Source organism: Sarcophilus harrisii, chromosome 2, assembly GCF_902635505.1.
Source record: "Sarcophilus harrisii chromosome 2, mSarHar1.11, whole genome shotgun sequence".
NCBI classification, from domain to species: domain Eukaryota; kingdom Metazoa; phylum Chordata; class Mammalia; order Dasyuromorphia; family Dasyuridae; genus Sarcophilus; species Sarcophilus harrisii.
The window spans coordinates 253,234,370-253,248,888 of record NC_045427.1 but is presented as its reverse complement, the minus strand read 5'-3'; the positions used below and the strand labels follow the sequence as shown (position 1 = coordinate 253,248,888).

The 14,519-nt window shown below is 34.9% G+C and overlaps 1 protein-coding gene across 4 annotated transcripts in view; it reads left to right on the top strand.

Moving 5' to 3' along the window:
• RYR3 (ryanodine receptor 3) overlaps positions 1 to 14,519 on the top strand; it is a 708,417-nt gene that overhangs the window by 192,131 nt on the left and 501,767 nt on the right. For all 4 annotated transcript variants that reach the window (XM_031952023.1, XM_031952026.1, XM_031952025.1 and 1 more), the window contains exon 2: positions 12,703 to 12,822. In XM_031952023.1, coding sequence (XP_031807883.1) covers positions 12,703 to 12,822 — 120 coding nt within the window. The remainder of the gene's footprint in view (positions 1 to 12,702; positions 12,823 to 14,519) is intronic.

Below are 14,519 nucleotides of genomic sequence, written 5' to 3'. Positions count from 1 at the left end.
AAGAAATTAGTATTCTGTTTATGAGTGAAGCTTTGACTTTAGTAGGGAAACTATATTATCAATTTACACACAAATACCTTCTAAAATGAATGATAATAATAAAAATCTTTGTAACCCAATTGACTAAGAATAGTAAGCCAAACCAAAGAATTTCCTTGGAGAATTCATAAGTGAGTTGCCAGTACCAAGCAGATTACACTGGGTGTTACTATTCTCATGACAAGCTGAAATCTCCTAGATCGTACCTTAGTAACCTAGGTCAGGAAGATGATAAGTCTACTGGGAGTAAATAATAGTTCAAAATCTGAGTCATAAACACAAAGGGAAAATGATTTGGATCCAAAAAGTTACTCTAAAATTCGTTTCCTGATGTTGACCTTGTACTTCAACTAGATTGGCCATTATCTATTGAACCCATAGTATGTAGCTATCAGAAGGATATAGACTGTGAAAGACACAGGGAAATATAAATCAAGTCCCTTGTCCAAAAAATACTTGTGGTTTTATTGGGAAGATGAGATTTAGGAAAAGTTTCAAGAAGTTACATTTCAGTTGTGAAAAGATATTTCTTTTAAGATCTCATTTGTCAGCTATCATTTCTGCAGCTGTTGACATCTGCCATTTTTCTCCATCCTTTACTATTAAACCAGCAAATATGCTAATATTGCTTCCATTCAGTCAGAATGAATTAAGTTATAAGTAGCTTAAGGTGAAATGCTAAGTTCTGACTTGGGCTCATAACCTTGAACTTCATTATATTACTGTTCACTTCATAGTTTGAGAGGAATAATTGCCCATAAGATAGGATGTTTAATGAATAGACTATGGTTTTGATACTTTTTACCTTGGGGTTGGGGGGGATAAGAGAAGTAGGAAAAAGAGAATAAATAGATATTACTAGTCTCTCTGCTAGGACATTCTATTAATGTTGAGGTCTAGATTTGGGGAACCTAAATGAAATTAGAGTTTAGTTGAAGTCTACTGGCAGGTTTGGGGTACAGGAAGTCAAATGGAGCTCCCCTGCAACCCCCTGGATTGGGCGCAAGGATTCAGTGGTACATGAGATCTAGTAGCAGTGTGAGCCCCCAATAAAGGTATTTATGGCCCGAGAGCTAGATTGATAAAAGAGGTTTATTATTGGATTTGGAAGTAAGGAGATAGGTGAAGGTAAATATAAGGAGGGCACTGGACAGAGGGTCCAGTGAACAGAGGGTCCTCACATGGCTAGCATGTTTGGGACCTCTGCAAAGAGGGGGTCCCAGCATATACCTTTTATAATGGGAGATTTAGCTCGAAGGGCTTTTGAGTGTAGCCCCAAAGTTGGCTCAGATCCAGGTGGGGCTGGGACAGGCCCGATTTTCTATTGGAATACAAAGGGACCAGGATTTGTGAGTTAAAGGGTAATTACATTAACTAGAAGGTGGGGTGGGGTTGGGAGTCACAAAGAAAGGAATTTTTCCCACATCATTAACATTCCCTTGAATAGTAATTTGCAATTTAAACTATGGCAAACCCTGGTAAAACATCTAAATTTTCTATCTCAGTTCACTATCCTCTGCTGCTGTAGTTCAGTTGTTCTTAATTTAGAGAAGGTGGAAAAATAGGACTGGCAGAAAATTTCCAAGAAAAACATGATATTGGGGGTGGCATAGAGCTGAACCTTGAAGGAAAAAAGAAGATCCCAACAGATGGAGATTAGGAGGGAGTGTATTCCAGGCCTGAATGGCTTCCCTAGGACTCCATTGTTATAACTATCTCTTTTTATTTACTTTGGCTGGTAGTCACTTGCTGTTGTATTTTGTTTCACAAGCAGCAATGTTGCTCAATTACAGAATAGATCAGAACAGCAGTTCCTTGCAGCTGGAGGAGGAAATAGGAGCTTTCTAAATCATTGATATGTTTTCTGTAGGAGTGTATATCAGAGTTTTATTCTAAACTAACTCAAGCACTTTCAGTCTAAAATTATAAAAGCAAAGAATCCCAATCCCTGTGACCATAAATATTGCATTGTAACCAGAAATCTGTTTGCCTTCAAGATACAAAACAACTAAATGCAAGATACAAGATGGGAAGTTTGTTTGGAATATAAATCCAATTCTGAGACAAATATGTTATTTAGCACTTTGGGGTTTTAGTCATTCATCTTTCTCATACTTTGGGAAGGAAAGTTTACATCATTTTCCATATTTACAAATTAATAAAACTTTACCCTAGAAAAACTATATTGGCTTAATAAAGATTATACATTGGGATATAATTAAAATTTTCTGACTCCTCTTGTAACTAAGACAATGTATAACTAGGGAAAGATAATAAAGATGTTAAGTTATTAATCCAAATTTAACCACTATATAATCATGATTTATTCTTTTTTGGACCCCAATTTTCTATTTCTATAGTGGAATTGCTATTCTCTTGCTTTTTTTTTCCTCCATGAAACTGAAAAGTGAATGAGAGAATTGTTATGAATCACTTTGAGAAGCTATATAAATCATTAAATATTATTTATTTTTTTATCAAATTTTTATTATAGATCTATAATGTGCCAGTCAGGCAGTCAATAAACATTGATTAAGCATCTACTATGTGATAGACACTATGCTAAGCTTTAGAGAAAGAAAGAAATGTAAAAAACAGTCCTTGCCCTCAAGGATCTTACCATTTAATTGGGGAAGACAACACACACAAAAAAAAGCTGAAATGAGGGTAGAAAATGAGAGTACTTATAACAGGGGCATGATAAAGTGCTGCTGGGTAGGAAATGATGAAATGACCTGAGAAGTGCTGCTGGATAGGAAATACTCCCTGAGGCAGGGGGGTATTAAGGATGTGAGTTTCCAAGTTGATGTGCTCTTGTAAGAGGTTAAGTTTCTGGAGATCAAGATGAAGTGGAGGAATTAAGCTAGGTGATTGATGCCAGTCACTATCCTAAAAACTAGAGCCACAAATAAAGGCCAAAAGAAAGTTACCAGGGATTTAGAGATATAAAAAGACCATAAAAATAAATCAATATTAAATGAGAGAAAGTTCCCTAATGTACAAGGGTGAGAAAAAGAAGGCAGGGAGGATATTAATGACACATTTGGTACTCCTTGATAACTCAATTCACTTGAAAATGATATTTTTTAAGAAAGGAAATCACATATGGCTCTGTTAAGATTGCCTAGAAAAAGATACTTAACACCTAGTCTAGAAAGAGAAATTCACTAAAAAGTAGTAAATGTTAATGAAAACTCTTCTGGTCCATTAGAAGTTCCTCAGTAAAAACAAAACAAAACAATAACAACAACAACAACAAAAAAAAAAAAAAAAAAAACAGGCAAAAATAATGTGAACTCACGGAGAGTCTACTGCCTGAGATTAAGTATATACCCCTACCTAGAAACCTGGAAGAGTGTTTTGGACTTTGGGTTTCTCCCTTAGTAGTGGGACTCTTGGCATTTCTTACTCTGCATCTCTCACTTTTAAACTGAATATGTGCTGTGAGTATTTTGGAGAAAGCAGGCAATAATGAAAATTAATATAATAAAAATGGACATTTCAACCTTATTAGGTTCTAATCTGGGTTTGACAAAAGCACAAAATTATATAATAATAAATTGACATTTCATTCCTATTAACTCTTATTGGGTTTTAATCTGGGTTTGACAAAAGCACAAAAAAGTAGCTTTGCTTTGAGGAATTGTGTTTTCTAAAGCTGTGAACAGGGTAAGGAATTGGATTGATATTGGGAATTTGGGGGGAGGATACATTTTATGAACAAGTGAAAAATGTTGTGATTTAATAAAGTGTCTTGAACATAGCAGATGCTTGATGAATACTTGCTGATTTTGATTTTCCTAAGGATAGTTTGAACCCATCTGTACCAGGAACTGTCAGGTGTGGTGAGTTGCTGTATTAAGCAGTATTTGAGCCTCATTAAAATGCCAGGTGTGCCAAATTTCTGCACTGCAGTGGTCTTTGAAGACTGGTTTGGATCTACATGTGGAATCTAGTCAGTGTCCCACCCCTGGCACAAGACTATAAGTACTTCTTATCTGAGGCAGCCTCTGCCTCAGTTTCATGGTTTTGTCTAGATTGTCTCCTAAACCTTGTGTGCTTGGTATTGATTGAATTTTTTTTTTGACCTATAAATTCTTTGTATATCTTCTTGAATACTTTACCTACAATTTATTTGAACCCTGAGTTTTCATCTTCTTTGATCATGACTGGCTATATTTTGTTTTTTTTTGTTTGTTTGTTTATTTTTCTTGTTTTCCTGTAATACTTTATTGACTTTTCTGACCTTCATGTACTTTCTATAAAACATCTCTTTAGGTTCCAGTTTCTACTATGACTTTCTTGGTCTTTGATTCAAATATGATCCTTCTAAATCACTTCTCTGCTTTATAAAGTCTAGAATAACAATATTTAAATTATTATGCTTTTCCTAGAGAAAGAGAGAGACAGGCAGACAGACAGAGACAGAGAGGCAGAGAAAGAAAGGGGGGGGGGCGGGGGGGGGGAGAAGGAGAACTTGGTTAAAATTAAGCAAGACGTTAACAAGTGATTTAACTTTTCAACCTGTGTCCTTATCTGTAAAATGGAACTAATAAGACAATCTATTTCACAGGGTTGTAACAAAGATCAAACGATGTATGTAAAATAATTTCAACATGTTATTAAAAGTGCTAGTTTTTATTATAAATCAATTGATTGATCAACAAAATGAAAAAAAGTATGTATATATGTCAATGAAAGGAAAATCACAGTTTCACAAAAGACCCGAACATAGATCAATTATAAGTGCTTTTAGAACAGGGATTCTTAATCGCAGGTCTGTGACTCTGATTACAAAAACTAATATATATTTACATATGTGAATATATATCATTTATTCGTATAATTTATTATAACTGTATGTATGTATATAATATTGATTTCCTTTATATTTTTATAACCTTTTTCTGAAATAGATTCCAACAAGATATCAAACGAACAGGCGTAAATCACAATCCCATGAAACTAAGAGAAAAGCCAGGACCCTTACCTACCTAGTCTTTAGCCAGTCCCAAGAGCATTCAGATAGTTTCTGGGCGGGGCCTAAGGCAACCTGTGGCCCTTGTGAGGGAATCTTGAGGAGGGGCTTCAGGGTCTCTCTTATCTTGTGAAGGGAGGACTTGAATCTACTAAGCTCTTTGCTGCCTGTGTCCTCGGAAGGACAATACTTTAAACCACCCAAATTGAGTCACAAATAGTCGGACGCGATTGAAATGATACCGCCAAGGATGCAGGAGGGCTTGGACTCGTCTTAAGGAGGAACGAGTCGAATAGCTAAAAGCAAGGCCCTTCTAGATTCAGACCGTATCCCTAACCTGATCCTACACTCTGCTGTCATTTCCTATCTCTGAACATTTCTATCTCTGAACATTTGCACGAGCTTCGAGCCCCCCAGCCCCAGCCCCACCTTCACTCTCACCCTCATCCTCCAACGTCCTTCCAGCCGCAGGACCTTTTCTGTTCTCCTGGGAGCACAGTATTTCTTATTCTTCTCTGTTCTTTCTCAAATTACCTTTACTTAATCCACTTGTATGCTGCTCCCTCCCCTCCTCTCCCGTAAGCACTCTGTGTGCCTAATATCTTCCATATAGTATGTATTTAATAAATGCTTTTTAAAAAATGAATTAATGTCGAATGTACTGAATTACGAATGACATGGCCCACGAAGATAATTTTCTAACATAGCGGATTTGGATTGTAAAATAAGAGCTGAACATATCCTATAACCCTGGAGTCTAAAGACCAATATTAACTAAGAAGAGGCAGCCCAGTGTCCTTTTTTTTTTTTTTTTTTTTTTTTCATATTAAAATCCAGTTAAGACCACTTATTGCTTTCCTGGAGAGTTAGTCTTAGAGTCTTCCACTTGCTCACAGTGGAAATGATTTGGAGTTTAAAGACTGGGATTTGACTTCAGATTCTACTACTTATTACATTGGGCAAGTCACTTAACCTCTTCAAAATGAGGGGGTTTAGAATAGATCATTTGTGAGGGGTCCCACTTCTTAGCTGTAGGATCCCATCTTGTAGTTAAAAGTCTCTCCTTGTTGACCTACTGTTAAGAGAGGGTGAGGGCGTGGGGGCGTGGGAGAAGACTGGGAAGAATACAACTTGCTTTTGTGAAGAATTTGTGTGTGAGATGAGAAATTACGAATGTTGAATACCGCAAATAAGGCCAAACTTGGGTTAATTATAATCATAGAACTGGGACAAATATTAAAAGTCTTTTAGTACATTACCTTAATTCTACTGATAAAGAACTGAGGCTCAATTAAGTGACTTTCTTAAGGTCATAAGGTAATAGACATCAGAGGGGGAAACCCAAGTGTTGTGACTGAAGAGCTGGTTTTATTTCTATTTCACAATGTATTGATTGTTTTTGCTAAACTGATTTCTAAAAAAAAAAAGAATAAAAAAAAGCTGCAATGGATGATTCTCTGGAAAGTCAAAGAAAATTAATTTTTGTAAAGTGTAGATGTTATTAAAAACAAATTTCAAATAAAAAAAAACTCATAGACATTTATAACTCAGATACAGAAAGATGAAACATCCTGATCAAATTCTCTTTTTAGATTTGATATAGAGTAATTGTAGGAACCCAGAATCCTGAAATTCATGAATCATGGTTTCATGCAATTTCTCAAGTTAGAGCAGAGATCATTTTGCTTTATTTCTGCACTCTTTTTCATTCTTTCTAACCATCAAAATCAAGGAGGAAATGGCAAACAGCAATATATGTTTTATGTGTGTATATTTTTTGAGGGAAGAACTAGAGGGAGCATAAGGGAAATAGATTGTAATGGGGAGAACAATATTCAAAAAGCACAATGAGAAATATTGGAAAAACTAACCATTTGGCAACCACTAAATGCTACTGCTTCCAAGGTATAATGTCAGCTGCCAAAACTTAATTCTATCTGCTTGTGGGACTCTCTAACCCCTTTAGACTGCAGTTTCACTATTTTTAAAAAATGGTTTTTTAAGCCTCTAATTACTATATATGTAATTATTTGTTTTATTATTAATTAAATTTAAGACTACAAATTCTTTAGTATAAAACAGTTCTTGCATGATTAAGAATTGAATTAACGATAAAAGAAAGATGTTTGATAATTGCACCTTGTTTGCAGGAAATAAGGTGGTTTTATCAGAAAACATTATTTATTAGTAGGAAAGTGGTCACTCAGATTGTCATTCACAGTATAAGAGTAAAAGGGATGACCTAAGTTTTGTTAGTTCCTTAAAATAATTTAGTCCAGTCATAGTCATATAAAGCAACATATGGTTATCTGTGCTCAGAAACCAAGGACACTTTGACAAGATATTTAATAGTATCAAAAAACATTAATCAAATAATTATATATCAAGTCAGTCACGCAGTAAACATTTATTAAGCATTTATAATATGACAATCACTGTGCTAAGTGTTTGGAACAGAAAGGAAAAAATGGGAGCAAAAGAAATTCCTGCTCTCAAGGAACTCACAATCTAATGGGGAGATACCTGTATTGATACACACACACACACACACACACACACACACACTCATATAGATGCTGAAGATAAATGGAAGATATTTGATAGAAGGAAGATACTGGCATTAATGGGAATCAGGAAAGGTTACCTGTAGAAGGTAGGATGGGATTTTATCTAGAAATTGAAGGAAACCAACGAAACAGATATAAGGTGGGAGAATATTCCAGGCAAGAGTGAAAATGCTTGGAAACATATCTTGTTAAAAAAAAAAAAAAACAGAGAAGAGGCTAGTATCAATGGATCACAGAGTACATGGAGGGGAGTAATTTATAAGAAAAATGGAAAGGTAGGAGGGGATCACATTGTAAAAATCGTTGATTGCTAAATGGATGTTATGTTTGGTTCTGGTGGTGATAGCCACTGTGATTTAGGAAGATCGATGAACTGGAATGGAAACAGATTTGTACAAGCAAGGAAATCTACCAGGGGTTGGGGATATGAAGATTTGAAAAAAAAATTACAGTCATTGCCACCGAGGAGTTTACATATATTTAGAGAGACAAATTTCAGGGCTGTTCTGCAATCTAATCCATGTATCCTACTTTGCTCAACACTCTGAAGAACCCTGGAAATGTGGCCAGTCTCTATTTGGTAGAAAGAGCAGCTCCTGTGGAGATTGTGATGAAGCAGATTTTGATTCCCTATAAGAAAAACTTTGTTAATAATTAGAGCTCTCCAGAAGTGGAATTGACTATAGTCCTTCCCCTCACTAGACTTTAACCAGAGACTGAATATAACTTTATTATGGCTATTGTAGAGAAGTATAGGTTCCAATGTAAATTGTACTGAGTGGCCTCTGAAGTTATTTCTGCCTCTGAAATTCTGTGTTTGAAAAAAAGAAAAAAGTGAAGTGAGAACTTTGGTTTAAAATTGCTTCTGAATTTTAGCAAACCTGTCACCTTCCTTTTATTGTTAAGACTACCAACCATACTTGCAGTTCTCAACCTCACTACTTCCTATTTTGTGCTTTTTACTTTTTGGATGTCTAGTATGGCTTTTCAATGTCTAAATGTTAGTTGAGGATACTTCTTATAAGAGAGGTGCCATAATTCTTTTTTAGTGAAATTAGAGTTGAAACAAAGAAAACAAATCAAATGGAAATGACTAGAGATAGAAAAAGGCCAGGTATCTTGTTTTGTGCTAGTTGTTAACGAAAGGAAATGGAACATTTGTTAACTAGCCAATTGATTTATTTACACTTTTTCTTATTTTCAAAAATCACTCAGTAATTAGGTGTCTAATAAACATCACTGTGTATTAGGCACTATGCTTGCAAGCAACTGGATATATACAAAGGCAAACTACCTAGTAGCTTCTCATCTTGGAAATTTGACTAGTCTGTTTCAAACATGGCATGGATATATCACCTAATTGAAAATGAAGAAACCTGGATTCTTGTCTATCCTTGACTCTAATGAATTAGCTGTGTGATATTATGCAGCTTGGTCTTCTGTTCTTTTAACTATAAAATGAGAATTCTGAATTCTGAATTTAATGTTCTTTCAGCCCTAAAATTCCAAATTTATAATGTCATACATCTATTGATATCTATGTATGTGTATATGTATATATATACACATATATGATAGAGATTTATTTGTACAGATTAGTTTATCAGATTATATGAGTCTTTTCATTGGACATAAGAGGAATGGATACAGGATTAAGAAATAGAAAAAAGGATACTTTAGGGAAGGAATTTTCAAATCTTTTTTTATGTTATGAGACCCCTTTGCAATTTGATGAAGTCTGGATCTTTTCTCAGAATATATAAATGGAATAAATAAGTGGAAGGAAATGCTTGATTATAGTTAAATGTTACTAAAATAATTTTTTCTTGTCAGAGTTCATGAATCACCTGAAATTAATGTATAGACGTTTGGGGGGGGTCCGTGGACCCCCCAAGCTAAGTCTTTGCCTTAAGCAAAAGGAAAAGTAGGGAAGAAATGAATGGGAAATAAAAAGCAGTCCAGAAGGGTGGTGCTACAGACAAACAAACTTTAATTTCATAATTTTGTTTAAGATCATGCCTAGTCTTAGTGATGCTAGTAATCTTATATTAGGAAAACTTATCTTGGTTTTCCCTGGAGAAATATTCAGGTAGGAGGTTACATCCTCTCGGGAAAACTGTACTCTCAGAAGAGTATACTTACTAAACTCACATTATAAGAGCACTGAGAAATTTTTGGCTTCTTGCCTGTTTGACTTCTAAAGAAATTCTGTGATTTCTGACTTGAATCCAGGTTTCCTAAATTTCCCTTTTTGGGGAGGGTATTAATCAATGTTCCTCCATTATTCAGTTCTGTGAAGGACAGCAACAATTCCATGCTAGTTAATCTGTGAAGTAACGTGTTCTCTTAGTCTCTTCATGTGCCTGCAGTTTCTGCCATAGTGTTTATAGGTGTCACTTGATGTTCCTGCTGACTGAATATAAAATTCCACGTTTTTTGTTTAGATATGACTATGAATCCCTAAAAGCAAGTATGTATACATATGAGCATAGGGGCATATATGTATACATACATATGTGTATATGCCAAACAACTACAAAGTACATGCATAATTATCTTAGAAAGGGGTATAGCAAACCATTAAAGAGGCAAGGAAATGCCTTCTGGAGGAGATGATACATGAAAGCCTTTAAAGGCTTTTACAGGAACTCAGAAATTCTAAGAGTTAAGAGATTTATGTGGGGAGAGCATTCCAGGCATAGGAGCATTCCGGCTAGTGCAAAAGCACAGATAAGGAGATGAAATGTCTTTTTCTTGGAACAGCAAGTTGGCCAATGACTGGATCATAGAATTGAAGGAAATATAATGTTAAAAGGTGGGGAAGTTAGGAAGAGATCACTTTGTAAATAGCTTTGCCACACAAAGGATTTTATATTTTATCTTGGATAATAAAGGAGTCATTGAAGATTATAGAAGGTGGAGGGTTGACATGATCAGATGTTTACTTTAGGAAAATCACCCTAGCAACATGATTGGATCTATTTGAATGGAGAAAGGGATTATATGTGAAAGATGCTGAAGAGAAAGAAATTACAATATTTTGAAATTCATTCAATATATATGAAGTGATCTATACAGAAGATTTAAGCATTGACAGGTTTCAAACCTGGGTGATTAGGAAGTTTAGAAGAGGAGGGGCTATAGAGAGAAAAACAGTGAATTTTCTTTTGGAGTAGTTACTTTGAAGTACCCACAGGACATCTATTTTAAGTGTCCAATGTAAGTTTTGTGATATGGAATTGGCATTTAGGACAGAGAATGGATAAATCAATATTGGAATCATTTGTATAGAGCTGATAAGTGAATTTATGGATACTGATGAGATTATCAAATGAGAAAATAGAGAGAAAAAGACTCAAGACAGATTTGGGGTACATTTGACAGTGGGCATGAGATATAGATGGACTCATTATCTTCCCCTCATAAATCCTCCCTACCTTTCTTCTTTTCTTCTCTATATTATAGAAACCAAAATTCTCCTCTAAGAGACTAACATTCTTATCCCTAAAGATCAAAATTTAGGAGTCATTCTAGACTCTTCACTGTCTCTTCCAACTCCCTATCCTGTCTCCATCCTTCAATCCAGTCTGTTTCTAAGAAATGTGTATTTTACCTTTATGATATCGCTTGAATATGCCTTCTTTTTTTTTCTCTGACTCTTCTATCACTGTGATATAGGCCCTTCTCCCCTCATACCTAGATTTTTGTAATAGCTTGCTTGTGAATCTTTCTGACTTCTTTCCCCATTCCATCCTTTATTCAGTCACCTAAGTTATTTTCCTAAATCACATGTCTGTGTGCTTTTATAATTCAAAGAATTTTAAAACTGTGTATAGCTTTTGAACCAGCCATATCACCATTAGGTTTGTACTCCAAAGAGTTGAAAGAAAATAGAAAAGGGTCTATATGTTCGAAAATATTTATAGCAGCTCTTTTGTGAGGACAAAGAATTGGAAATCGAGCAGGTATCCATCAATTGGTGAATGACCTAACAAATTGTGGTATATGATTGTGATACAATATTATTGTGTTATAAGATATGATGAGCAGGATGGTTTCAGAAAAATCTGGGAAGATTTATATGAGCTAAAGCAAAATGAAGTGAGCAGAACTAGGAGAACATTGTACATGTAATTGTCACTATTGTATGGTGATCAACTGAATGACTTTGCTTCTCTAATCAAGACAATGATCTAAGACATTTCTGAAGGACTTAAGTGGAAAATGTTATCTACCTCTAGAGAGAGAACTGAAAAAGTCTGAGTAAATACTGAATCATAATTTTTTTCAGTTCCTTTGTTTTTCTTGTTGCCATTTTTGTTCTTTTGCAATATGGCTAATATGAAAATATTTTGCATGATTTCACATGTATCCATGTATGTAAATCATATTTGCCCAGACTGGGAAGCCTTCTTTGTTGTGACCGTACATTATTCTGATTTATTCTCTTTACCTCTTAAAACTCAAGTGATCACTTTCTACTTTATTATCAGAACACTTAGGACATATAGCTTTACTTTAGTCTTACATTTTCTCAGGTATTATATTATCTGTTTAAGCTTCTTTGGGTCAGGGACCGAGTCATATATTCTTGTTTGCCCTCTCTTTATGATACTACCGCCTCCCCCCAAAGACCTCAGCATTAGTGTAGCACTTGTTTGAATACCATAAATTTGTGCTTATTGAATAAAAGAGAGAGTAAAAGGAAATCAGTATTTTTTAGGCATCTACTATGTACCAATGCTATGTAGTTAACAAATATTTAATCTATACAACCACACAATCCTCACAACAATTCTGACAGCTAGGTATTATTATTATTATCTTTATTTTACAGTTGAGGAGACTGAGGCAGATAGAGAGGTTAGGTGACTTACCCAAGGTTACATAGCTAGTAAGGCTGAGGCTTCATTTGAACTTGGATCTTCCTAACTCCAGGCCCAGTGCTCTATTGCATCATCTAGCTACTTATAAGGTTGGGAAATAAAGATGTAGTTGTTCTTATCCCTTCAAGATATCCCAGAGTCTAGAGAACTGAGTGAGATGGCATAACCTGGGGCATGATTTGGAATAGCCAGATTTATCTTCACATATGGGTTCTTATGTTTTTCCTAACAGGAAGATGAAGTGGTTCTCCAGTGTGTTGCTAACATCCACAAGGAGCAAAGAAAGTTCTGTTTGGCAGCTGAAGGACTTGGGAACCGCCTGTGTTTCTTGGAGCCAACTTCTGAAGCTAAAGTAAGGTTTATCTCTTTCTCCCATCTCTTCTCCTCCCTTTTCAGATAGAGAATATTCACATTAAGTACCAGAAAGGAATAATTTTCTTTTTCACACTTGAAAATGGGATCTAGAGAGTGGCTTTATCATTTTGTTAGTGATGTACATAGGACGCAACAGTGAGGAATATGGGAGGCATTCTTGGTCCTGCTAACATTCAATAATACACAGGTGATTTTCTGGGAATTATTCATAGAATTTTGAAGTTTTTGAGCTTGAAGGCATTTTAGAGATTATCTCAAACAAAGAAATAATCACTCGACATAAGTGATTTGCCCCAAACATGGCCGCACTTTACTTTTTCCTCCCTCCATTCTCCTTTGGTTAATTTGCAGAACTGTGGAATATAATGTTTTCTACTTTCAGAAATGAATGGCAGAAACTAATGGCAGAATTAGGCAATATAGCCTAATGGATTGAGTTAGCCCTGAAACCAGGAAAACCTAGTTCAAGGTCTGCCTCTGACACATAGTAGTGGTGTGACCCCAGGCAAGTTCCTTAATTTCTTACTATTCTAGATAACTTTATAAGACTATATTATAGAGAAAATTCCAAATTACACTGGTAGAGAGAGTTCCTTATATTAATTATATCACAGCATTAGTTCCTATCTCTACTTCCAGATGTGATCTTTTTGATATTTGTGAAAATATGTAATTATGATATTTGATATGTTAATGGTGTTGTAATTATTTACTTTATGTGATCTGCTGGGAGGAAAATATAAGATTTTCTTTTATGATGACATACTTCAATTTTAAAAAAAATTACTGAGATTTTTATTTTTTGTCTATAAGTCAACTTTTGTTATTACTGTTTGAGGTGAATATAAGTGTTCTGTATTTTCATGATACTTCCCATTCCCATGTATATTTCCTCTAACAACACTTCTTGGGTTATGGAAGAGGTGGAACGCTTCACCAGTTCTAACTTGATTAACAAACTCTTCTCTCAGGCAAATAAGTATATTTTTCTGTTCTGCTTGATGGATTATTATTCTATGAGAACACTGAAACCTATTTATAGTCACAGTACACTCACACACAGTATATAATAAATAAAATTAAAGAGGAAAGAAATAGGTCACATAAAATCTTGTTTAAAAAAGCCTGTTGCCTAGTTTCCTTTAGAAAGCCATTACTAAGGGGCAGCTAGATGGCACAGTGGATAGGCCATCAGCCCTGAAGTCAGGAGGACTTGAGTTCAAATGTAATCTTAGACACTTAACACTTCCCAACTGTTTGACCCTGGGCAAATCACTTAACCCCAACTGCCTCAGAAAAAAAAAAAAAAAAAAAGGCCATTACTATTATCTCTGTCTTTTGAAATAACCTATCAGAAATCTACTATAAACTTTTTAAGGCTAGAAACCATGATTTTTAAAAAAATATATTCTCTAAATGACACCATTTTTTTTTTTGACTGAACTATTATTAAATTTGTATAGGGAATTAGGGATTCTAGAGAAGAAATTCCTTCTACTAGTGCAGGGCAGCAACTGTATCAGAATTTGTAGTCTTAAATTGTCTGGTATATTGTTAATTGATAAAATATCAATTTTATTGATTCATGAGATATGTATCGCAACTGAATTTATTACAAGAGACATGAAAGTGTATGTGGGATTCCAGGTACAAGCAAGGAATAATTATAGTAAA